This window comes from Mesoplodon mirus (genome assembly GCF_964341445.2).
Source record: "Mesoplodon mirus genome assembly, chromosome: 2".
Classification (NCBI taxonomy): Eukaryota; Metazoa; Chordata; class Mammalia; order Artiodactyla; family Ziphiidae; genus Mesoplodon; species Mesoplodon mirus.
Genome location: NC_138977.1, coordinates 46,828,305 through 46,852,984, shown reverse-complemented (window position 1 = coordinate 46,852,984; position 24,680 = coordinate 46,828,305). Strand labels below are relative to the sequence as shown.

At 36.5% G+C, this 24,680-nt stretch overlaps 1 protein-coding gene across 1 annotated transcript in view; it reads left to right on the top strand.

The window, feature by feature from the left end:
• Positions 1–24,680, top strand: part of USO1 (USO1 vesicle transport factor) — a 101,160-nt gene that overhangs the window by 16,939 nt on the left and 59,541 nt on the right. The window contains exons 2-4 of the mRNA XM_082611417.1: positions 10,407–10,493; positions 10,571–10,635; positions 17,889–17,965. Of these exons, the coding sequence (XP_082467543.1) occupies positions 10,407–10,493; positions 10,571–10,635; positions 17,889–17,965 (229 nt within the window). The remainder of the gene's footprint in view (positions 1–10,406; positions 10,494–10,570; positions 10,636–17,888; positions 17,966–24,680) is intronic.

Sequence of the window (24,680 nt, the reverse complement as noted above, 5' to 3'; positions counted from 1 at the left end):
TGTTCCTAACTTTCACTCTAGCAGTAGAATGACATTAATAATTCTTTTTTTAAAAATTTTTATTAGAGTATAGTTGATTTAAAATGTTGCATTAGTTTCTGCTGTACAGCAGAGTTAACCAGTTATACATATACATATATCCACTCTTTTTAGATTCTTTTCCCATATAGGTCATTACAGAGCATTGAGAAGAGTTCCCTGTGCTATACAGTAGGTCCTTGTTAGTTATCTATTTTATATATAGTAGTGTGTATATGTCAATCCCAATCTCCCAATTTATCCCTCTCCCTTCTTTCCCGCCCCCTGGTAACCATAAGTTTGTTTTCTACATCTGTGACTTTATTTCTGTTTTGTAAACAAGTTCATTTGTATCATTTTTTTAAATTGCACATATAAGCAATATCATATGATATTTGTCTTTGTCTGACTTACTTCACTCAGTATGACAATCTCTAGGTCCATCCGTGTTGCTGCGAATGACATTATTTCATTCTTTTTTATGGCTGAATAATATTCCATTATATATATATATGTACCACATTTCTTTATCCATTCCTCTGTTGATGGACATTTAGGTTGCTTCCATGTCTTGACTATTGTAAATAGTGCTGTAGTGAACACTGGGGTGCATGTATCTTTTCAAATTATGGTTTTCTCTGGATATATGCCCAGGAGTGGGATTGCTGAGTCATATGGTAGCTCTATTTTTAGTTTTTTAAGGAACTTCCATACTGTTCTCCATAATGGTTGGACCAATTTACATTCCCACCAACAGTGTAGGAGGATTTCCTTTTCTCCACACTCTCCAGCATTTATTGTTTCTAGATTTTTTGATGATGGCCATTCTGACTGGTGTCAGGTGATACCTCATTGTAGTTTTGATTTGCATTTCTCTAGTAATTAGTGATGTTGAGCTTTTCATGTGCTTTTTGGGCATCTCGATGTCTTCTTTGGAGAAATGTCTATTTAGATCTTCTGCCCATTTTTTGATTTGGGGTTGTTTTGTTTTGTTTGCTGTTGAGCTGTATGAGCTGTTTGTATATTTTAAAGATTAATTTCTTGTCGGTCGCTCTGTTTGTAAATACTTTCTCCCATTCTGTGGGTTGTCTTTTCATTCAGTTTATGGTTTCCTTTGCTGTGCAGAAGCTTTTAAGTTTAATTAGTTTATTTTCATATTTTCATTGTTTATTTTTATTTTCATTGCTCTAGGAGGTGGATCAAAAAAAGATCTTGCTGCAATTTATGTCAGAGTGTCTGCCTATGTTTTCCTCTAAGAATTTTATAGTATTCACATAGTTTATTAATGGTGTAGTTTTAAACCAAAATGAGCTCATGCTAAATATACTATTAACTGTTTTCTTTTTTCAATTAATGTATCTTGGACATCTTGTCAGTGCATATGGATCTGCTTTACTCATTTGATTAATTGCATAGTGTATGTGTACTATATGTTAGTTAACTGTTTTCTGATTGGTGGATGAACCTTTAGATTCCATACCCCCCTTCTTTTTTTCCCCAATAAATAGCATAAATTTATTGCTTACAGTTCTGGAGTCTGGAAGTCTGAGATCAGGGTGCCAGCATGGTTTGGTAAGGGACCTCATCAGTGTTACAGACTTCTTATTTATTATATCCTTATGTGATGGAAGCTAGATTTATTTTTTAGCTGTTAAAACTATTGCTACAAAGAACATTCTAGTATGTAACATTGTGTATTTGTGGGCATTTTGTCTTCTTTGTTTTTGGCTGCGTTGGGTCTTCTTTGCTGCGTGCAGACTTTCTCTAGTTGCAGCAAGTGGGGGCCACTCTTCGTTGAGGTGCGCGGACTTCTCATTGCAGTGTCTCCTCTTGTTGCAGAGCATAGGCTCTAGGCGCACAGGCTTCAGTAGTTGTGGTGCATGGGCTCAGTAGTTGTGACTCACGGACTTAGTTGTTCTGCGGCATGTGGGAATCTTCCCGAACCAGGGCTTGAACCGTGTCCCCTGCATTGGCAGGCAGATTCTTAACCATGCGCCACCAGGGAAGCCCCCTGTGGGCATGTTTTTAAAGGGTAAGTTCCTAGAAATGAGAATGCCTGGTGGAAAGGGTATGAACTTTTTAAGTTGTAATAGTTTTTGCCAAATTGACGCTTTTTTAGGTTACTTTCCATCTGATAGAATATAAGCTAGTTCATTAATCGATGTCTTTCTCTATCCTGTATAGTTCTGTTTTTAAAATCATTTTATTGAAGTATAAAGAAAAGTACACATCATATACATACACCTCATAACCTGAACACACCTATGTATCCAGCACCTGGATCAAGGAACAGGACATTACCAGCACCCTAGAAGTCCCTTTTGTGCTTCCACTCACTGCCCACCCCCATGAACAACCACCATCCTAACTTCTTTTTTTATTTGTGGTACACGGGCCTCTCACTGTTGTGGCCTCTCCCATTGCGGAGCACAGGCTCTGGACGCGCAGGCTCAGCGACCATGGCTGACGGGCCCAGCCGCTCCGCGGCATGTTGGATCTTCCCGGACCGGGACACGAACCCGTGTACCCTGCATCAGCAGGCGGACTCCCAACCACTGCGCCACCAGGGCAGCCCATCCTAACTTCTGATAGCTTAGATTAGTTTTGCTTGGTTTTCTGAGTTATAAAAAATGGAATCAGGGCCTCCCTGGTGGCGCGGTGGTTGAAAGTCCACCTGCCGATGCAGGGGACACGGGTTTGTGCCCCGATCCAGGAAGATACCACATGCCGCGGAGCGGCTAGGCCCGTGAGCCATGGCTGCTGGGCCTGTGCGTCCGGAGCCTGTGCTCCGCAACGGGAGAGGCCACAACAGTGAGAAGCCCACGTACTGCAAAAAAAAAAAAAGGAATCATATAGTATTAATATATGGTAGTATTATTTTAATTTTTGTGAGACTCATAGATGAAAAATAACATCATTGCTATTTTAACTTATATTGAATATTTATTTCATAATGCTGAAATTATTAGCTTTGTGTATATCTAAAAGCCTTTTAAAAAATTAACAAGGCTCAGGACTTCCCTGGCGGTCCAGTGGTTAAGACTCCATGCTTCCAATACAGGGGGTGTGGGTTTGATCCCTGGTCCAGGAAATGAGATCCCACAGTGCCTCACAGCGCACCCCCCCACACAAAAAAATTAACAAGGCTTAAATGTTAGCATGTTAGAACACAAAATAAAAGATAGAAAGTGAAAACAAAGCAAACCCCCAAACTCTAGGATTATGATCATCTCCCTCCAATATTCCTAAAGCTAAGTGTCTCCCCCAGATTAAATAGCCACCTTCAACAGATAATGATTAAAGAGCTTTTGGACATGGAAGTTTGTATTCTGACACAAGTCTCTCTGTACACCAACCAAAGATGGAGCTGATCCTAAAATTCAAGCATTGCAGGGTACAGGGATGAAGTACTCTAAGCAAGATGGGAATCTCAGATTTAGAACCACTGCTTGAGGTCTAGGGCTAGGAAAAAGCAGGAAATGCCTTCCTATTTTCTAGGTAGCTCTAAACTACCTAGAAAAAAAATTATCAAAAGATGTACAAGACCCGAGAAGCAGGAAGAACTACAATCCTGCAGCCTGTGGAACAAAAACCACATTCACAGAAAGATAGACAAGATGAAAAGTCAGAAGACTATGTACCAGATGAAGGAACAAGATAAAACCCCAGAAAAACAACTAAATGAAGTGGAGATAGGCATCCTTCCAGAAAAAGAATTCAGAATAATGATAGTGAAGATGATCCAGGACTTTGGAAAAAGAATGGAGGCAAAGATCGAGAAGATGCAAGAAATGTTTAACAAAGACCTAGAAGAATTAAAGAACAAACACCAAGAATAATTAAAAAACAAACAAACAGAGATGGACAATACAATAACTGAAATCAAAAATACACTAGAAAGGGGCTTCCCTGGTGGCACAGTGCTTGAGAGTCCGCCTGCCGATGCAGGGGACACGGGTTCGAGCCCCGGTCTGGGAAGATCCCACATGCCGCGGAGCGGCTGGGCCAGTGAGCCATGGCCGCTGCGCGTCCGGAGCCTGTGCTCCACAACGGGAGAGGCCACAACAGTGAGAGGCCCACGTACCGCAAAAAACAAAACAAAACAAAAAACAAAAAAAACCCAAACAATACACTAGAAGGAATCAATAGCAGAATAACTGAGGCAGAAGAAAGGATAAGTGACCTGGAAGACATAATGGTGGAATTCACTGCTGCGGAACAGAATAAAGAAAAAAGAATGACAAGAAATGAAGACAGCCTAAGAGACCTCTGGGACAACATTAAACACAACAACATTTGCATTATACGGGTCCCAGAAGGAGAAGAGAGAGAGAAAGGACCTGAGAAAATATTTGAAGAGATTATATGCAAAAACTTTCCTAACGTGGAAAAGGAAATAGTCACCCAAGTCCAAGAAGCGCAGAGAGTCCCATACAGGATAAACCCAAGGAGAAACATGCCAAGACACATAGTAATCAAATTGGCAAAAATTAAAGACAAAGAAAAATTATTGAAAGCAGCAAGGGAAAAATGACAAATAACATACAAGGGAACTCCCATAAGGTTAACAGCTGATTTCTCAGCAGAAACTCTACAAGGCAAAAGGGAGTGGCATGATATTCTTAAAGTGATGAAAGGGAAGCACCTACAATCAAGATTACTCTACCCGGCAAGGATCTCATTGAGATTCGATGGAGAAATCAAAATATTTACAGAGAAGCAAAAGCTAAGGTAATTCAGCACCACCAAACCAGCTCTACAACAAATGCTAAAGGAACTTCTCTAAGTGGGAAGCACAAGAGAAGAAAAGGACCTACAAAAACAAACCCAAAACAATTAAGAAAAGGGTCATAGGAACATACATATCGATGATTACCTTAAACGTGAGAGGGTTATTTGCTCCAACCAAAAGACACAGGCTTGCTGAATGGATACAAAAACAAGACCCATATATATGCTGTCTACAAGAGACCCACTTCAGACCTAGGGACACATACAGACTAAAAGTGAGGGGATGGAAAAAGATATTCCATGCAAATGGAAATCAAAAGAAAGCTGGAGTAGCAATACTCATATCAGATAAAATAGACTTTAAAAAAATAAAGAATGTTACAAGAGACAGGGAAGGACACTACATAATGATCAAGGGAACAATCCAAGAAGAAGATATAACAATTATAAATATATATGCACCCAACATAGGAGCACCTCAACATGTAAGGCAACTACTAACAGCTCTAAAAGAGGAAATTGACAGTAACACAATAATAGTGGGGGACTTTAACACCTCACTTACACCAATGGACAGATCATCCAAAATGAAAACAAATAAGGAAACAGAAGCTTTGAATGACACAATAGACCAGATAGATTTAATTGATATATATAGGACATTCCATCCAAAAACAGCAGATTACACTTTCTTCTCAAGTGCGCACGGAACATTCTTCAGGATAGATCACATCTTGGGTCAAAAATCAAGCCTCAGTAAATTTAAGAAAATTGAAATCATACCAAGCATCTTTTCTGACCACAGCGCTATGAGGTTAGAAATGAATTACAGGGAAAAAAACATAAATAACACAAACACATGGAGGCTAAACAATATGTTACTAAATAAACAAGAGATCACTGAAGCAATCAAAGAGGAAATGAAAAAATACCTAGAGACAAATGACAATGAAAACATGACAATCCAAAACGAATGGGATGCAGCAAAAGTAGTTCTAAGAGGAAAGTTTATAGCTATACAAGCCTACCTTAAGAAACAAGAAAAATCTCAAACCATCTAACCTTACCCCTAAAGGAACTAGAGAAAGAAGAACAAAGAAAACCCAAAGTTAGCAGAAGGAAAGAAGTCATCAAGATCAGAGCAGAAATAAATGAAATAGAAACAAAGAAAACAATTGGAGAGGAAGGAAAACTCCCAAACTCATTCTATGAAGCCACCATCACCCTGATACCAACACCAGACAAAGATACTACAAAAAAAGAAAATTAGGGACCAATATCCCTGATGAATATAGATACAAAAATCCTCAACAAATTATTAGCAAACAGAATCCAACAACACGTTAAAAGGATCATACACCATGATCAAGTGGGATTTATCCCAGGGATGCAAGGATTCTTTGATATATGCAAGTCAATCAGTGTGATACACCATATTAACAAATTGAAGAATAAAAACCATATGATCATCTCAATAGATGCAGAGAAAGCTTTCAACAAAATTCAACACCAATTTTTGATAAAAACTCTACAGAACATGGGCATAGAGGGAACACACCTCAACATAATAAAGGCCATATATGACAAACCCACAGCAAACATCATTCTCAATGGTGAAAATCTGAAAGCATTTCCTCTAAGATCAGGAACAAGACAAGGATGTCCCCTCACCACTATTATTCAACATAGTTGGAAATCCTAGCCATGGGAATCAGAGTAGAAAAAGAAATAAAAGGAATACAAATTGGAAAAGAAGTAAAACTGTCACTATTTGCAGATGACATGATACTATACATAGAGGATCCTAAAAATGCCACCAGAAAACGACTAGAGCTAATCAATGAATTTGGTAAAGTTGCAGGATACAAAATTAGTGCACAGAAATCTCTTGCATTCCTATACACTAATGATGAAAAATCTGAAAGAGAAATTAGGAAACACTCCCATTTACCATTGCAACAAAAAGAATAAAAAACCTAGGAATAAACCTACCTAAGGAGACAAAAGACCTGTATGCAGAAAATTATAAGACACTGATGAAAAAAATTAAAGATGATACCAATAGATCGAGAGATATGTCATATTCTTGGATTGGAAGAATCAATATTGTGAAAATGACTCTACTACCCAAAGCCATCTACAGATTCAATGCAATCCCTATCAAATTACCAATGGCATTTTTTACAGAACTAGAAGAAAACATCTTAAGATTTGTATGGAGATGCAAAAGACTCTGAATGGCCAAAGCCATCTTGAGGGAAAAAAACGGAGCTGGAGGAATCAGGCTCCCTGACTTCAGACTATCCTACAAAGCTACAGTAATCAAGACAATATGGTCCTGGCACAAAAACAGAAACATTGATCAATGGAACAAGATAGAGAGCCCAGAGATAAACCCACGCACCTATGGTCAACTAATCTATGACAAAGGAGGCAAGGATATGCAAGGGAGAAAAGACAGTCTCTTCAGCAAGTGGTGCTGGGAAAACTGGACAGCTACATGTAAAAGAATGCAATTAGAACACTCCCTAACACCATACACAAAAATATACTCAAAATGGATTCGAGACCTAAGTGTGACTGGACACTATAAAACTCTTAGAGGAAAACATAGGAAGAACACTCTTTTTTTTTTTTTTGCGGTACGAGGGCCTCTCACTGTTGTGGCCTCTCCCGTTGCGGAGCACAGGCTCTGGACGCGCAGGCTCAGTCCATGGCTCACGGGCCCAGCTGCTCCGCGGCATGTGGGATCTTCCCGGACCGGGGCACGAACCTGCGTCCCCTTCATCGGCAGGCGGACTCTCAACCACTGCGCCACCAGGGAAGCCCGGAAGAACACTCTTTGACATAAGTCACAGCAAGATCTTTTTTGATCCACCTTCTAGAGTAATGGAAATAAAAACAAAAATAAACAAATGGGACCCGATGAAACTTCAAAGCTTTTGCACAGCAAAGGAAACCATAAACAAGATGAAAAGACAACCCTCAGAATGGGAGAAAATATTTGCAAATGAAGCAAAGGACAAAGGATTAATCTCCAAAATATATAAACAGCTCATGCAGGTCAATATTAAAGAAACAAACAATCCTATCCAAAAATGGGCAGAAGACCTAAATAGACATTTCTCCAAAGATGACATACCGATGGCCAAGAAGCACATGAAAAGCTGCTCAACATCACTAATTATTAGAGAAATACAAATCAAAACTACAATGAGGTATCACCTCACACCAGTTAGAATGGGCATCATCAGAAAATCTATAAACAACAAATCCTGGAGAGGGTGTGGAGAAAAGGGAACCCTCTTGCATTGTTGGTGGGAATGTAAATTGATACAGCCACTATGGAGAACAGTAGGGAGGTTCCTTAAAAAACTAAAAATAAAATTACCATATGATCCAGCAATCCCACTACTGGGCATATACCCAGAGAACCATAATTCAAAAAGACACATGCACCCCAATGTTCACTGCAGCACTATTTACAATAGCCAGGTCATGGAAGCAACCTAAATGCCCATTCGCAGATGAATGGATAAAGAAGTTGTGCTGCACATATACAATGGAATATTACCCAGCCATAAAAAGGAACAAAATTGGGTCATTTGTTGAGACGTGGATGGATCTAGAGACTCATACAGAGTGAAGTAAATAAGAAAGAGAAAAACAAATATCGTCTGTTAATGCATGTATGTGGAACCTAGAAAAATGGTACAGATGAACTGGTTTGCAGGGCAGATGTTGAGACACAGATGTGGAGAACAAACATATGGACACCAAGGGGGGAAAGCCGTGGGGGAGATGGGGATGGTGGTGTGCTGAATTGGGCAATTGGGATTGACGTGTGTACACTGATGTGTATAAAATGAGTAATAAGAGCCTGCTGTGTAAAAAAAATAAATAAAATTAAATTTAAAATTTTTTTTAAAATAAAAATTAGGAAAAAAAAGATGTACAAGACCCAAGTAGAAGAAATTATACTCATACTCAGGAAAACTCTTTTTGGCCTGAGAAATTCTTTTAAGCTGAGAGTTCTGAGATTTATCTCTTCTCAGGAGACATTTATGTAGTTTTTTTCATGGTAAAAAAAAAAATTGTAGTAGAAAAACTATCAACCAATTATTTAATAAAGAGAAAGCTTTATTATTTTCATTTTGGAAAGTCAATATAATTACTATGAAGTAAATACAATTTAAGGTAGGAATAATTTCAAAATGTGAGTAGGTAGAATGAATTAAATCAAAACGTAAAGCTAAGCTTGGTTGACATACTGCATTTGCAGTATGAAGAAATGCAAATCAGCATAGTAAAGACTTCTAGAAATCCTGCAGTGCAGAAACATATTTAATTTTGTATAACCTTGTGTTTCCCACTGGTTCTGTGATCATAGGAAGTGTGTTGATATCTTCTGGGACACCGGAAGTCTATAGAACATAATTTAGAAAACACTATATGTATTTAAGCCATTAATTTCAATACATAGGATGCAAAAGTTTGTGCTATGCCAAACTCATATTTATAGAATCTTACTAAGAACTGTCATTAAGGAATAAATAATAATAAAATAGTAACAAACTGTTAGAGCAATAAAGGACCTGAGTATAGTGGTTTTAAAAACTTTTTTATCAGATGTTTTCCAAGTATTTTCATCTATTCTGTGGCTTATCTAGTCATTCTCTTAACACTGTCTTTTGAAGAACAGGAGTGATGAAGTCCAAACTACCATGTTTTTCTTTTATCAGTTATACTCTTAGTATGTGTCTGAGAAAACTTTGCCTACTTTAAAGTCACGAGGATTTTCTCCAGTGCTTTCTTCTAGAAGTTTTTATAGTTTTAAGTTTCCAAATTCTTTTTTAATGCAATTTTACATACACACACAGTTTGGTACTTTTGCTACAGTGGACTCACAATTTACATATAGTTTTACCACTTGCTCTTTTTTCCCCACTATTTATTAAATCACAGTATTTTCATGTCAGTACAGTTAATTTTTTGAGTAGCTGCATAGTATTCAACTGAAGAATGTACCACAATTTTATTTAGTTTTTCTTCTCTTAATAGACACTTGTTTCCAATTTTTTCCTATTGTAAATAATGCTCCAAGGTTTATTTTAAAGTTCAGTTCAAATTTTAATTCCTGCAAATTTATTAAAATCTTGGAACATTTCACCCTTCTAGATTTTGAGGCACACTTTAAATTTTTGATAAACAGTTCTGACTTTTCTCATTCAAATATATAGTGGAAACGTTAGGGTGAAATTATGATGTAAACAATCATTATTTTAATTTTTTTATTAAGTTCCCATCATATACCATAACACTAATGGATTATGCAACCCTCTTGGTTCAAACAGCTGAAATAGGTATGTTTAGAAAGCTCTGGTTCTACTAATTTCTCTTAATTCCTCAATTTATATGACTTACTTTATTTGACTTCTCTTACACCACTTACATTTTTCAAGTCTCTGTGAAAAATCTATTTGATCTCTGTAACAAGATTATAATACTACCTAGTTATTTCGATTTGTGAAAAGACTATTTCCATGACATCCCATTTATTGATTTTTTTTTCCAAATGGTATAAATTTGGGGGAAAATTTCATGTTTCTTTTTTGTTCTTTTTATTCTATTAATGCTATTTCATTTTTCCCTGACAGATTCAAAAGCTTTGTGATAGAGTAGCTTCATCTACTTTACTGGATGATCGAAGAAATGCTGTGCGTGCTCTCAAATCATTATCTAAGGTCTGTAACACTTTATCAGTTATTAAGTTTATTAAGTTGGATACTAGTTACTTAAATAACATTTTTCTTTTGTGCAGAAATATCGCTTGGAAGTGGGTATTCAAGCTATGGAACATCTTATCCATGTTTTACAAACAGATCGGTATGTCTCTATTTAATGATTTTTCTCCCTAATTTTTCTTGAAATTTTAATTAATTTGTGTTAGAGTCACTATTCCAGAAATGATTAACATGTTAAGGCTATTAAGTTTTTACTTTCAGTTGTCATTTCAATAAACAGTTATTGGATACTAGGTGCAAACCACTGTGCTAATTAAGCATTAGGACAGACATAATCTCAACCTTCAGGGATTGAAAGTTTTCCATTATATAAAAAGTAATGAAGTTACTGCTAATTAAAGGCTTAAAATTTGGAGTTTGAATTGACCAAATGAATGTGTTGATTTTCATTCAGATATACTATAATGTACTGTTCTATAATATAATATGAATATTATGGTATATCAGTTATCCAGACTTTCTTTTTGGGGGGAGAGAAATAAACTGTACGAATAGAATGATGTCTTAAGGGAATAATCACTCAGCGTAGTTTTTGCTCTTTCAATTTCTCTTTAAGAGAGTATCTGCATCTTTAAGAGAGTATCTGCATCTTTGGTTTTAATTAACAACTATACATGAATAACTTTCAAATCTTACCCCTAGTTAATAAATATATCCTAAAGCTTTAGCTGTTCAACAGACTTTTCTACCATATCAAGAGCTCTCAGAGGTATCTTAAATTATAAATGTTCAAAAGTTATGGGCTTCCCTGGTGGCGCAGTGGTTGAGAGTCCGCCTGCCGATGCAGGGGACACGGGTTCGTGCCCCGGTCCCGGAGGATCCCACATGCCGCGGAGCGGCTGGGCCCGCGAGCCATGGCCGCGGAGCCTGTGTGTCCGGGGCCTGTGCTCCGCGGCGGGAGAGGCCACAGCAGTGAGAGGCCCGCGTACAGCAAAAAAAAAAAAAAAAAAAAAAAAAAAAAAAAAAGTTAATTTGTCTCTAGTTGTCTTACTCCTATTCCACACATCCCCCCTACCCACCCAATCCACTTCAACTGCCTTTTGACCCAAGTTCATCCCAGTTAGCACCTTTCCATTAAAACAGGAAACTGGAGGATTTGTGCTGAACTTATCCCTCTCCTTAACGCATTATGCCCATACAGACAAAAAAAAAGCTGGAATCCGTGAATTTTCTTGATTTTCATTGTTGGTCTTAGTTCTGGCTCTTAATATTAATCACTTAAGCCATTTTCATAGCCGCTGTGTTTGTTATCTATTGCTGCATAACATTACCTCAAAACTTACTGGCTCAAAATAACAAATATTAATGTCACAGTTTCTGTGGATCAGGAATTCAGAAGTGGCTTAGCTAGGTGGTCTGGCTCAGGGTTGCATGCAAGATGTCAGCCAGGAGTACAGTCATCTGAAGGCTTGACTGGGGCTGGAGTATCTGATTCCAAGATGGCTCACTCACACTGCTGTTGGCAAGAGGCCTCAGTACCTCACCTTGTTGCTCTCTCTGTAGGGCTCCTTGAGCATCCCTATGATATGGGAACTGGCTTCTCACAGAGCAGGTGATCCTAGAGAGAGAGAACAAAGCCACAATGCCTTGTAGGACTTAGTCTCAGAAGTCACATATCATCAATCCCATCACATTTTATTTTATTAGAAGCAAGTAAATAAATACAGCCTACACTTAAAAAGAGGAGAATTAGGGTCCACCTTTTGAAATGAGCTGTATCAAAGAGGTTTTTTTGACATATTTTAAAACCACCACGGGCTTCCCTGGTGGCGCAGTGGTTAAGAATCTGCCTGCCAATGCAGGGGACACGGGTTCGAGCCCTGGTCTGGGTGGATCCCACATGCTGTGGAGCAACTAGGCCCGTGAGCCACAACTACTGAGCCTGTGCGTCTGGAGCCTGTGCTCCACAACAAGAGAGGCCGCGATAGTGAGAGACTTGTGCCCCGCGATGAAGAGAGGCCCCCGCTCACAGCAACAAGAGAAAGCCCTTGCACAGAAACGAAGACCCAACACAGCCAAAAATAAATTAAAAACAAAAAACAAACAAAAAAAACACCACTACCTCAAACTGTATTCTTTGCCTCTGATCTCTTTGTCCTTCCATTCATTTCAAGAATTTCATTTCATTTACTTTCTGTCTGAAATGTAAATCTTCTGTCACTCACCTATTTAATGTATTTCACAGCTCCATGCAGTGTGAAGCCCAAGTTCCTCAAAAAAAGCAAAGCATATAAGCTTTTTAAAGATCAAGATGCTGCTTGTCTAACCTCATAACCCCTTTTTAAATTATATTTCAGCAATGCCCAGCTGCTTGTTCATACCAATTAGAACCTTTTCTATCCTCCTCAGTGTGACCCACATTGGCTACCTTTCAAAGCCAACTAATTCTAATCTATTTGAATAAATCCACTGGATATGTCAGGACTGTCTGTTTTATTAACACCAGAGTGGGCAACTGCAGTAGGCAGAGTAATGGTTCCCCCAAAGATATTTATATTCTGTCAGCACAACCTATGAATGTTACCCTAGATGGCAAAGGGACTTTGAAGATATGATTACGTTATGGATTTTGAGATAGGGGAGATTATGTTGGGTTATCCAGGTGGGCCCAGTATAATCCTGAGGCTTCTTAAAAGTAGAAGAGGAATGCAGAAGAGGAGGTCAGAATGAGGTGATATGAGAAGACCTCAACCTGTCTTTGCTGGCTTTAAAGACGAAAGGAGGCCTCTAGAACTGGAAAAGGCAAGGAAATGGATTCTCCCCTTAAAGCCATCAGAAAGGAACGCAGCCCTGCTGAGACCTTGATTTTAGTCCATTGAGACCCATTTCAGACCTCTGACTTCCAGAACAGTAAGGTACTATATTTGTATTGTATAAGCCACTAAGTTTGTGGCAATTTATTACAGCATCAGTAGAAAACTAATAAAATAACCCAAGTTAGTTACTTGCTTTAAACAATATTCCAAGTTATGAGAAAATGGGCCTTAGGTCAAAAAAACTTCAGTGTGATTATTATACATACATATAATTTTTCTTTTTTATTTCATGTGTCTTTATGTATATATTTTCTCACTGAGTCTTATAAATTTGGTAATGAAACGACTAACATCTTGATATGGAAAACAGAATCTACCTCTGTGTATAAAGTGGCCCTTATTGTCATTTTTAGTGCACAGTAGAAAATAAATGTGTAGATATTCTTGATATAAAGGTTAAGAAATATATTTTTTAAAACATTTATAACACATTTACTATGTGCCAGGCACCATGTTTAGAAATAGGGTGTTCCATATAGCCTGGTGAATGTGTGAACTAATAATTGATCATGTTAGAGGCTGATGGGTGTTTTATTATGACCCTTAGGCAACAAACAAAGCCAAACTTCTCTGAGCCTTCTTGTGTTTCATTCCTTCTCTTGTGCTAAATTCCCTTTCCATTTGCTTCCAATACTTATCTTCTGTTCTCAAAATGTTCTGTGAGTGTTTTCTTAACTTCATTGATGGCAAAGGCCTGTGTTCTGCAGCCATCTCTTTCCACTTCTCATCTTCATTACTCTTTTATGCTTCTGCTCTTGGCCTAACTAACACTCTCAGAATCCTTCAACTGAATCCCCTTCATGCCTGGCTACATCACAGAGAGTTGTGTTCCCTTTCTTGGCCTGGCTTGAAACTCTCCATCTGTCCATGGGTCTGCTTCTCTTATAGCCATCTTGAGGAGAGACTGCTCATTCTCCCAAGTCCCACACTCAGGGCCTGAAAGTTGTCTGATGGAAACTGTTTCCAAACCATGACACCTCAGTAGTTTTTTGTTGTTTTTTTTTAAGTGTACATTTCAGTGGCTTTAGTATATTCACAAAGTTGTGCAACTATCACCGCTATCTAATTCCAGCACATTTTCATCACTTCAAAAGAAATCCAGTATACATTAGTTGTCATTGCCTATTCCCTCGTCCCCCCAGTACCTAGCAGCCACCAATCTCCTTGTGTCTATATAAATTTGACTGTTTTGGACATTTCATATAAATGGAATCATACAATGTGTGGCTTTTGTGTCTGGCTTCTTTCACTTAGCATAATATTTCAAGGTCCATCAGTGTTATAACATGTATTAGTATTTCATCCCTTTTTTGTCTGAATAATATTCCATTGTATGGATATACCATATTTGTCTATCCATTCTTCTGTTGACAGACATTTGGGATATTTCCATTTATTGGCTGTTATGAATAATGCTATTATGAACATTTGTGTACTAGTTTTTGTGTGAACATATGTTTTACACAAAGAAATGCAATTGTTGGGTCATGTGGTTTAACTTTTTAAGCAATTGCCAAACTCTTGCATGGAGGCTGTACCATTTTATATCTTCATCTGAAGTGTATAAAGGTCCAGTTTCTCCTCACCAACACTTGTTATTGTCCCTTTTTTAAAAGGCCATCCTAGTGGGTGAACTTGGCATCTTATTTTGGTTTTGATTTATATTTACCTAATGACTAATGATGTTGAGTATCTTTTCACATACTTATTTACCATTTGTGTATCTTTTATTATTATTATTATTATTATTATTATTTTTTTGGCCCCGAGGCGTGTGGGATCTTAGGTCCCTGACCAGGGATTGAACCTGGGCCCCCTGCAGGAGAAGCGTGTAGTCTTAACCACTGGACCACCGGGAAAGTCCCCTTGTATATCTTTTTTAGAGAAATGTCTTAAGTCTTTTGCCTGCTATTAATTTGGTTACTTGTCTTTTTATTATTCAATTGTATGTATATATTCTGGATACAAGTCCCTTAACAGACATGATTTGCAAATATTTTTTCTCCCATTCTTTGGGTCGTCAAAGGACACTTTTTTTTTCTTTTAATTTATTTATTGTATTTATTGTATTTATTTTTGGCTGCGATGGGTCTTCGTTGCTGCACGAAGGCTTTAGTTGTGGCGAGCGGGGGCTGCTCTTCATTACGGTGCACGGGCTTCTCACTGCGGTGGCTTCTCTTTGTTTTGGAGCATGGGCTCTAGGCGTGCAGGGTTCAGTAGTTGTGCACAGGCTTAGTTGCTCTGCTGCATGTGGGATCTTCCTGGACCAGGGCTCGGACCCGTGTCCCCTGCATTGGCAGGCGGATTCTTAACTACTGCACCACCAGGGAAGTCCCAAAGGACATTTTCTTGATAGTGTCCTTTGAAGGACAAAAGTTTTTAATTTTGACAAAATGCAATTTATCTGTTTTATCTTTTCTTGCTTATGCTTTTGGTGTCAAATCTAAGAAAGCATTGCCTAATCCAGTGCTTTGAATATTTGTACCTGTGTTTTCTTCCAAGAGTTTTATAGCTTTGCTCTTACATTTAGATCTCATATCCCATTTTGAGTTAATTTTTGTATATAGTGTGAAGTAGGGGTCCAGCTTCATTTTTTTGCATGTGGAAAATATCTAGTTGTCCTAACACCATTTGTTCAAGAGACTGTTCTTTCCTCATTGAATGGTCTTTGCATCCTTGCCAAAAATCAATTGAAATATAAATGTTAGACTTTACTCTTAGACTCTCTATTCTGTTGATCTCTATGTCTATTCTTATGCCAGTGCCACAGTCTTGATTACTATAATTTTGCGGTAAGTTTTGAAAGCAGAATGTGAGTCCTTCAACTTTGTTTTTCTTTTTGAAGATTATTTTGGCTGTTCTGGATACGTTGAATTCCCATACAGATCTTATGATCAGCTGGCAGCTGGGATTTTTATAGGGATTGTGTGAATCTAAATCAAGTTGGGGTATATTACCATGTTAACAGCATTACATCTTCCTCTTCATGAACACAGATTATCTTTTCACTTATTTGAGTTTTAGGTAATTTCTTTCAACAGTGTTTTGTAGTTTTCAGTCTTGTGCTTTAGTAAAATTTATTCCAAAGTATTTAAATCTCTTTTATGTTATTTAAATGGAATTGTTCTTTTAATTTTATTTTGATTGTTCATTGCTAGTATACAGAAATACAACTGATTTTTTTTTATATTGAGCAATGTCCTTCAATTTTGCTGAATTTGTTTACTAGTTCTAATAGGTTTTTAGTGGATTCCTTAGGATTTTCTGTGTACAAGATCATGTCATATGGGAATAGGTGTAGTTTTAGTTCTTCCTTTCCAATCTGTATGCCTTTTATTTCCTTTTCTTGCCTAATTGCTCGAGCTAGAACCTCAAGTTCAATGTTGGATAGAAGTGGCTGGAGGAGACATCGTTATCTTGTTCCTCATCTTAGGGGTAAAGCATTTAGTCTTTCACCATTACATATGTTAGTCGTTGGATTTTCATTTTCAGGAAGTTCCCTTCTGTTCCTACTTTCTCAATAGTCTCTTAAAAGATGTCCCTCAAAATTTCTCAAAAACAAGAATGATAAATAATAATAATTTAAAAGACCCACTTTATTTGAGATTTATGTCCTCTGGTTGTGACCCCTTTTGTCCCTCATCTTTGCTTTCACTCCTAGTCACTTCTTCATATTCACTGAATCTTTCTGACCTGTATCTCACTCTTGCTTTTCACTCTAAATGCCATCATCCTCCATCATGCTTTCAAAATTTGTCTGTTTATCAACAACTAAAAAATCTTATACTTCCTGAAACAAAAGATAAAAGAAAAAAAGAAAAAAATCTTACACTTCCTGATATTATAAATAGTACATGTTTACCATAAGCTTTTTTTTTTTTTTTTTTTAGAAAATAAGATATAAATCAGGGAAACAAATTCTAGAGGTCCAACTAGAGATAACACTGTTATGTTTATATAAACATTATATGTGTTATATAAAGATTATATATAATAAAGCATATGTGTAAACATACACACAGACTTATAAAATTACCTGGCTTGTACTAATTTTGCTGGTTTTAAAGTTGGGTTTATTTTACAAATTTATTTATAAGGTTTTCTTAAAATATATATAGACACATGAATGTATATATGTATTTTTTGCTAGATTGGATCATTCTGCACATTAATTGTTAATATTCAGTTTTTTCCTACTGGCACTAAATCAAGGGTGTTTTAATTACCATGTCATTAAACATTCTTTAAAAATACATTTTATAATTGCTGCTATAGGTATGGATTTACCACACTTTTTAAAAAAATTATTGGACATTCAGGTTGCTTCTAATTTTTCACTATTATAAGTAAAAGTAAACCTTTATACATCTTTACAGTTTGCACTCTGATATTTTCTTAGTGTAGGTTTTCAGAAATGGGATTAATATTTCCTACAGTCTTGTTAAATAAGAATATAAAATGGTCATAACAGCTATACTCTAACTAGCAGTTTATAAGTATAATAATTTCTTTCTTCCAGTTCGGATTCTGAAATAATAGGTTATGCTTTGGACACACTATATAATATAATATCTAATGATGAAGAAGAAGAAGTAGGTAAGTTTCTTTTATTGTGTTCTCTGTACATAAAATCAACTGGATTGTGCCAATTTTGCTGGTTTTAGGTTGAGTTTATTTTATAAATTTATTTATAAGGATTTTTTCTTTTTTTCTTCTTTTTTTCTTCTTTTTTTGTTTTTTGTTTTTCATCAGTAAAAGGAAGACATTAGCTTAGTTCCAGAAAAATATCTTTAAGATGATTGCTTTGTACGTGATTTGGAGATGGAATTAGATTCTTCTTTTTTAAAAAATATTTTTCCCTCTCTCTGTATTGATTTTAGTTGAGCAGAGTGAATATTAGTATTCTCTAGATTAAATAATCATTTTTGGCTATTGATTAAAAATCAAACTATTTTATTTATATGTTACCTGGTGAGCAGTATGGAGTTAGAGGGTTTTTCCTGATATATGCTTAAACTTTTCACATAAGACTTATATTAACTTATAAAAAGCAACAATTTTTTAAATTTAGAAGGTTTGGTTTTGTTTTGTTTTGGTCACGCCACGCGGCTTCCAGGATCTCAGTTCCCAGACCTGGGACTGAACCCAGGCCACAGCCATGAAAGCCTGGAATCCTGGCCACTAGGCCCACCAGGGAACTCCCAGCATGTGAAATACTTGACTGGAAGTCTATACATTTTGTTCCATTTATTGTAAAAACGTGCACTGAGTAACATTTTACATTGCTGTTGAAGAGTGCTTTCCTCATATCACGTTGGCTGTTGTAGTAGGACACAGTGGGGCTTTCATTTTTCTAGACAATCAGAAGGGCGATATTCATGCATTTTATAAGTCTAATTTAGACGGAAGTTATAGGGTCTTCCAAAATCTGAGTAGACAAGGCATAAGGAAATGTAGATAATATTGAGTTTGCAAATATTTTATTGAAATAAAAGTAGAATAGAAATATATGTAGATATTAACTTCACAAAATACCAGTAGTAGGAACATTTGAAAGTAGGTTGTGCTGAATAGTCACAATTTCTTAAACTTGAATATCCTTTTTCTTAAATTTTTATTTCTCTGTGATATCTAGCTGACAATTTAACTTTATTAATTTCTTTAGTAAACATAATTTGGTTCCCATGGAAAAAGAGGCTGTCAGTCATATGACAATACTTAAATACAGTACACGCAAGAACACACTTTGAAGATAAAGATACTTATTTCTCCTAGTCATTTCTCAGATGAGAAAATTAGGTACAATACACTTGTTAGAAAACATTAAAGAAAAAGACTCTTCTTAGTTGTTTCAGATGGAAATTTTAGCTCTTTTCTAGTTTGTAGTGATAATTTTTGTGTTTTAAAAAACTATATAGCATCAATTAGGTAGTTTTCCTTTATTATAAATTTGCAATCTAATAATGTTTAAAGTCTGACTTTTTGCTTCTCTTAATGTATTTGGGCTCCTTATTTTTAATTCAACACCTAAAAATGATTCTTTGGATGAAACAGGATAAACGATTCTTTGGAGAAACAGTAGTAGAATCATTTCTTCTAGGAAAGATTAAAATATGAAGTTAGGGTAATAGCCTGAAAGAGTCAATTTTTAAAAATCTAGATATTGAGAAATATGGCCTTCAGTTCTGTTATTGATACTCTCTCTTTACTGCTTCATCAAAAGATAATTCTTAGCTGCCATAATGAACTTCATTTTAGAGTTCTTTACCTTGAGGATATTTTAATAACCCTTCAATTTATTGATAAATATGTCTCATAATCCTACATTTATAGCATATGCTGTATCTCTATTAGGATATCTCAGATTTGAGTAAAATGAGTATGAGTCTCTTCTTTCAAGAGATTATATTGTTTATTTGATGTTTTTAAGCTCTTATTTATTTTATTGTGAATACTATTACATAAGAAATTTTTTTTATCACCCACTTTTTATTTATTTCTGTCTATCTTTTCAGATGATGTTGAAGGTAAAAATTGCATTTAATATGCATGATGCTTTTAGGCATAATTTCTGATAATATAAAAGGACACTGTCAAGTGAGTTTCTTCTGGCTGGTACAAAAAGTCTTGAGATTTGTTTCACTATATATGAATTTCTTCATTAAAGAGGAATATTTGATAATCTTATATTACTATTTATTGTTTCTATGGCTACTAAATCTATTGTCCAGAGCACAGACAATATTCTAGTGCATATTTTAACAAAATTAAGCTTTTTCTCTGGTAGGACAATCTATTCGAATTACTTTTTATATACTTCCTGGGGAAAAAATTTTGAGGCAGTTTATTTAAAAATAAAAATAATATTTGAAAATGTATACATATATATGTATACATATAAATTTTACCGATATTCAATAAGAACTGGAAGGTATTCCAGTTCAGAGAATACTTGTATGTTGATATTGTCCCTTTAAAATAATGCATGCACAATAATGTCTGGTTACTGACATTTTTTATATTAATTTATAAAACTCACCAATACTGTCTTTCTTTTTTCTGGTGGTCCTTTTCAAGTTCCATTTACTTTTAACATTATACTTCTTTTCCTCATAATTTAAGTAACCACATTTTATTTTGTTTTACCATTTTTCGTGAGATCCTTAACTTTTTAAAATGAGGAAGAAAAAATCCTTTTCTAAAGTAGGTTTAAAATGGTACATAACAAAATTGCCTATACCTAACAAGAAACTAACAAAGAAACTAACTTATTAAGCTGTATAGCATTACCTTTTGTGAAATTTGAACCCCTTGTTTGAAAGCAGATAATATTGAGCATTATGCCTTGACTCTTGTGACAATGCTACTTCCTTGTTGAGTAGTACAGATCAGTAGTTGTTGTTTCTATTATTATTTCATCATATTTGTATAGAGCTTTAAATTTTACAGTGCTTTTATGTCAATTATCTTATTTGATCCTCATAGCAACCTGTGAGGTAGGTGACATTTTTGTCTTTTCTAAAAAAGATGAGAAAATGAAAACCCAGTGATCACGTAACTTACATAGTACTGTCTAGTAAGTAGGGTAACATGATTTTTTGATACTTTTTTTTGTATTCCATAGATTTCTGATTTAACAAATTATGGCCATTTTTCTGACTAGATTCTTTATTAAATCTTGTAATTTATATAACTAGTTTATACGATGCAAACAAATGTTAAAAAAATATAGGTATACTTGTTTAACTAACGGACCACAGTGTAAAAGAAGGTTACTTGATATTCCCTCACTCTGAGATAGACTACTTTTATTAGAATATCTCTTTCTATAAAGCAGTTTTGTCCTCCATAATATGGGTTATGAACTTGATATGGAGTGGAGTTCCAAAGAGAAGGTCCAGAATGGTTTTTTTTGTTTGTTTTTTGGTTTTTGGTTTTTTTTTTTGCGGTACACGGGCCTCTCACTGTCGTGGCCTCTCCCGTTGTGGAGCACAGGCTCCGGACGTGCAGGCTCAGCAGCCATGGCTCACAGGCCCAGCTGCTCCACGGCATGTGGGATCTTCCCGGACTGGGGCACGAACCTGCGTCCCCTGCATCGGCAGGTGGACCCTCAACCACTGTGCCACCAGGGAAGCCCCAGCATGTTTTTTAATATTGTTTATACCACTGGAAAAAATACAACTGTAAATACATATGAAGAATAAATGTATATACAAATATTTATTTAAAAGCCAGTTACATAAATAGGCCTGAAATGTTTCCAGAGGTATATAAGGACTTTTTAAAAAGCAATCTTTTTTTTTTTTGCGGTACGCGGGCCTCTTACTGTCACGGCCTCTCCCGTTGCGGAGCACGGGCTCGGGACGCGCAGGCTCAGCAGCCATGGCTCACGGGCCCAGCCGCTCCGTGGCATGCGGGATCTTCCCAGACCGGGGCACGAACCCGTGTCCCCTGCATCATCAGGCAGACTCTCAACCACTGCACCACCAGGGAAGCCCTCACTAACACTTTTTTAGTTGACAATATTAAACCAGAAGGAGCTGTAGATTCCTGGAACTGGATCATATTTTACTAGTTCAATTCAAAACATAGATCTTAATTATATACTGCTGAGCTATAGTATTTTGTACAGTATAGCTACAGAATAAATTGAATGTACAGTATTAAGTCTACTTCCTGCTAAGTTATTAGTGTGTGCTCAATGCATACATTGAATTAAGCTTTTTCTTGGGTTAAACCTATGTTCCTTAAAGTATAGCACAAAAGACCTAGAGTTCTCTGTATTAAAAGGTGTCTATAGTTAAATAAATGTAACATAGTATATCCCGCTCTGAAACTTCACAAAATTTACATTAGTATAGTAAATACTGAGAATCCTGCAGTAAAGAAACCTGTTCAATTTTGTTTATTCCAAATACATTTGTACACCTGCACTTGCTTTAATGAGATACCTGTTAACATGCCACACAATCCTGCATTTCGAGAAATACTAACCAAGGCTTAAACCCACAGCTTAATTGTTTGTATTTATCCACATAAAAATATTTCAGCATTTTTAAAATATTTCATGGGAAGAATCCATCAAGTCTGTATATGGTTTTCCTCCCTTTCTTTCTTTCTTTCTTTATTTTTGGCTGCATTGGGTCTTTGTTGCTGTGTGCGGGCTTCTCATTGCGGTGGCTTCTCTTGTTGCGGAGCACGGGCTGTAGAGCGCAGGCTCAGTAGTTGTGGTGCACGGGCTTAGTTGCTCCGTGGCATGTGGGATCTTCCCGGTCCAGGGCTCAAACCCGTGTCCTCTGCATTGGCAGGCGGATTCTTAACCACTGCACCACCGGGGAAGCCCTTCCTCCCTTCCTTTTTAAGATTAACTTACAAGTCTTTGAATATTCCCCCAAATGTCAATGAATTTTATTTTGAGCTCTTCTCTAGAAGTCACAATCTTTGGGCCCAAGGGCATTATCTGTTTTATAAGCAAGATTGGCCACTTAGTATTTTAAATAATAAATAAGTTCCTAATATTAAAAATTTGGAGGTTTTGCATCAGTTTTTAGATTTTAGACTTATCTTTTTAAAAAATCTGAAGACCAATGACACCTGGGCCTGCATTCTCCTACAGCAGAGTCAGCTGGAGCTGAGTAACTGCTGCTTTCCTTAGATCGGGCATGTACTCTCCATCCTTTCTGTAGTCTTATACCTGGCCTGCTTCATTTACATACATTACTGTCTTGCCCCTGTAGTTGAGTTTATATTCTCTACTGTATTCACACCACTCAAATAAAAACCACTGTAAAATAAATTATATTTCAAAAGCATTTTATTAATTATATACCCAAGTGTTGTTTCATGCAATAAATATGAAAATATGCAAATGCAAAATAGCCCTACAAAGCATCGCAATTAGGTCATTGCATTGCTGTGATAGTAGTTTCTAGAGGGAAACAGTTCTAAGGTGGAGACAGTTAAGTTACTTGCCTTTTCAACATAGATTTCTCGTGTATTTGGAGAGCTATTTTCTTCACATGTTTGGGCCACTTTTTGTAGTATTCTTTATCTGCTTTTTTATCTATAGAATTTCATTAGAATTTGGCTAGGTATTTGTTCTTGCTACCATCCGCCACAGAGCCATTGTTTGTTAGGGTTCCAGGGTAGGTAAAAACAAGATAGGCTCATTAGCCCAGCGAATCTTGTGAAGTTTTATTGGATACAGGGCATTTACCATACCATGGGAATCAGGGCTCTTATTCATAGCTGATTCCAAAGAGGGAGATTTTCAGGAGATTTTATTAGCTCCCAAATTTCCATATCTTTTCCAATTTCTTTGTCATCTCCCTTTCCATTATCATGTCACCTTGCAAGTAAAATGGAAGGGTGTGCACGCTTGCTACTTACCCAGTCTGAGTTTTTTTCCAACTCCATGGTAAATTCAACTTTGAGCATTGAAAACCACAATGTACCATGCAAAATTTTACATTCAGAGGTGTTTGAATAATTAGGGCACAGGATTTTATCTGCTCCCAATGGAACAACAGGAAATCTTTTAAGCAGATCAATGATAGATATCATCCCTTGAGTCCATGCTAGTTATGTTTGAGTATTAGACTTCCTTCTGATTAATGTTAGACCTTTGTAGCATCAAGCCTTTGCCACCTTAACTTAATACCCTTGACATAATAATTGTGCAGTAACATGTAGATAGCTTTCAAGTGTACTTTTTTCATCCCTTCATGCCCCCCTCTGTCTGTTTTTCCTGAAATAATGGAAATATTTCAGTGGACATAATGACTGCTTCCCTAAACAATTCTTCTGAAGCCACCATTATTCTAAAAAATTAAACTTGAAGGGCAAAAATTAATAGTTTACTAATGTTAAAAATGCAGGAAATTTATTTTTATTTGGCATCCAAACAACCATAAACTCAAGTGACTACTTATTTTGGGAGATTGCATGCAACTTTTATGAGAAAGAGATGTAAGGTAAAATATCAGTAACAGGATTTGCTTACAGACAAGCATGTTTCTGGGAATATCATAGGATATACGTTTTTTTTTTTTTTTCTTTTTTTTTTTTTTTTGGCGGTACGCGGCCTCTCCCATTGCGGAGCACAGGCTCCGGACATGCAGGCTCAGCAGCCATGGCTCACGGGCCCAGCCGCTCTGCGGCATGTGGGGTCTTCCCGGACCGGGGCACGAACCCGTGTCCCCTGCATTGGCAGGCGGACTCTCAACCACTGCGCCACCAGGGAAGCCCCAGATATACGTTTTTTTAAACATCTTTTGCATCTTGGTGATAATACTCATTAATAGTAACCTTA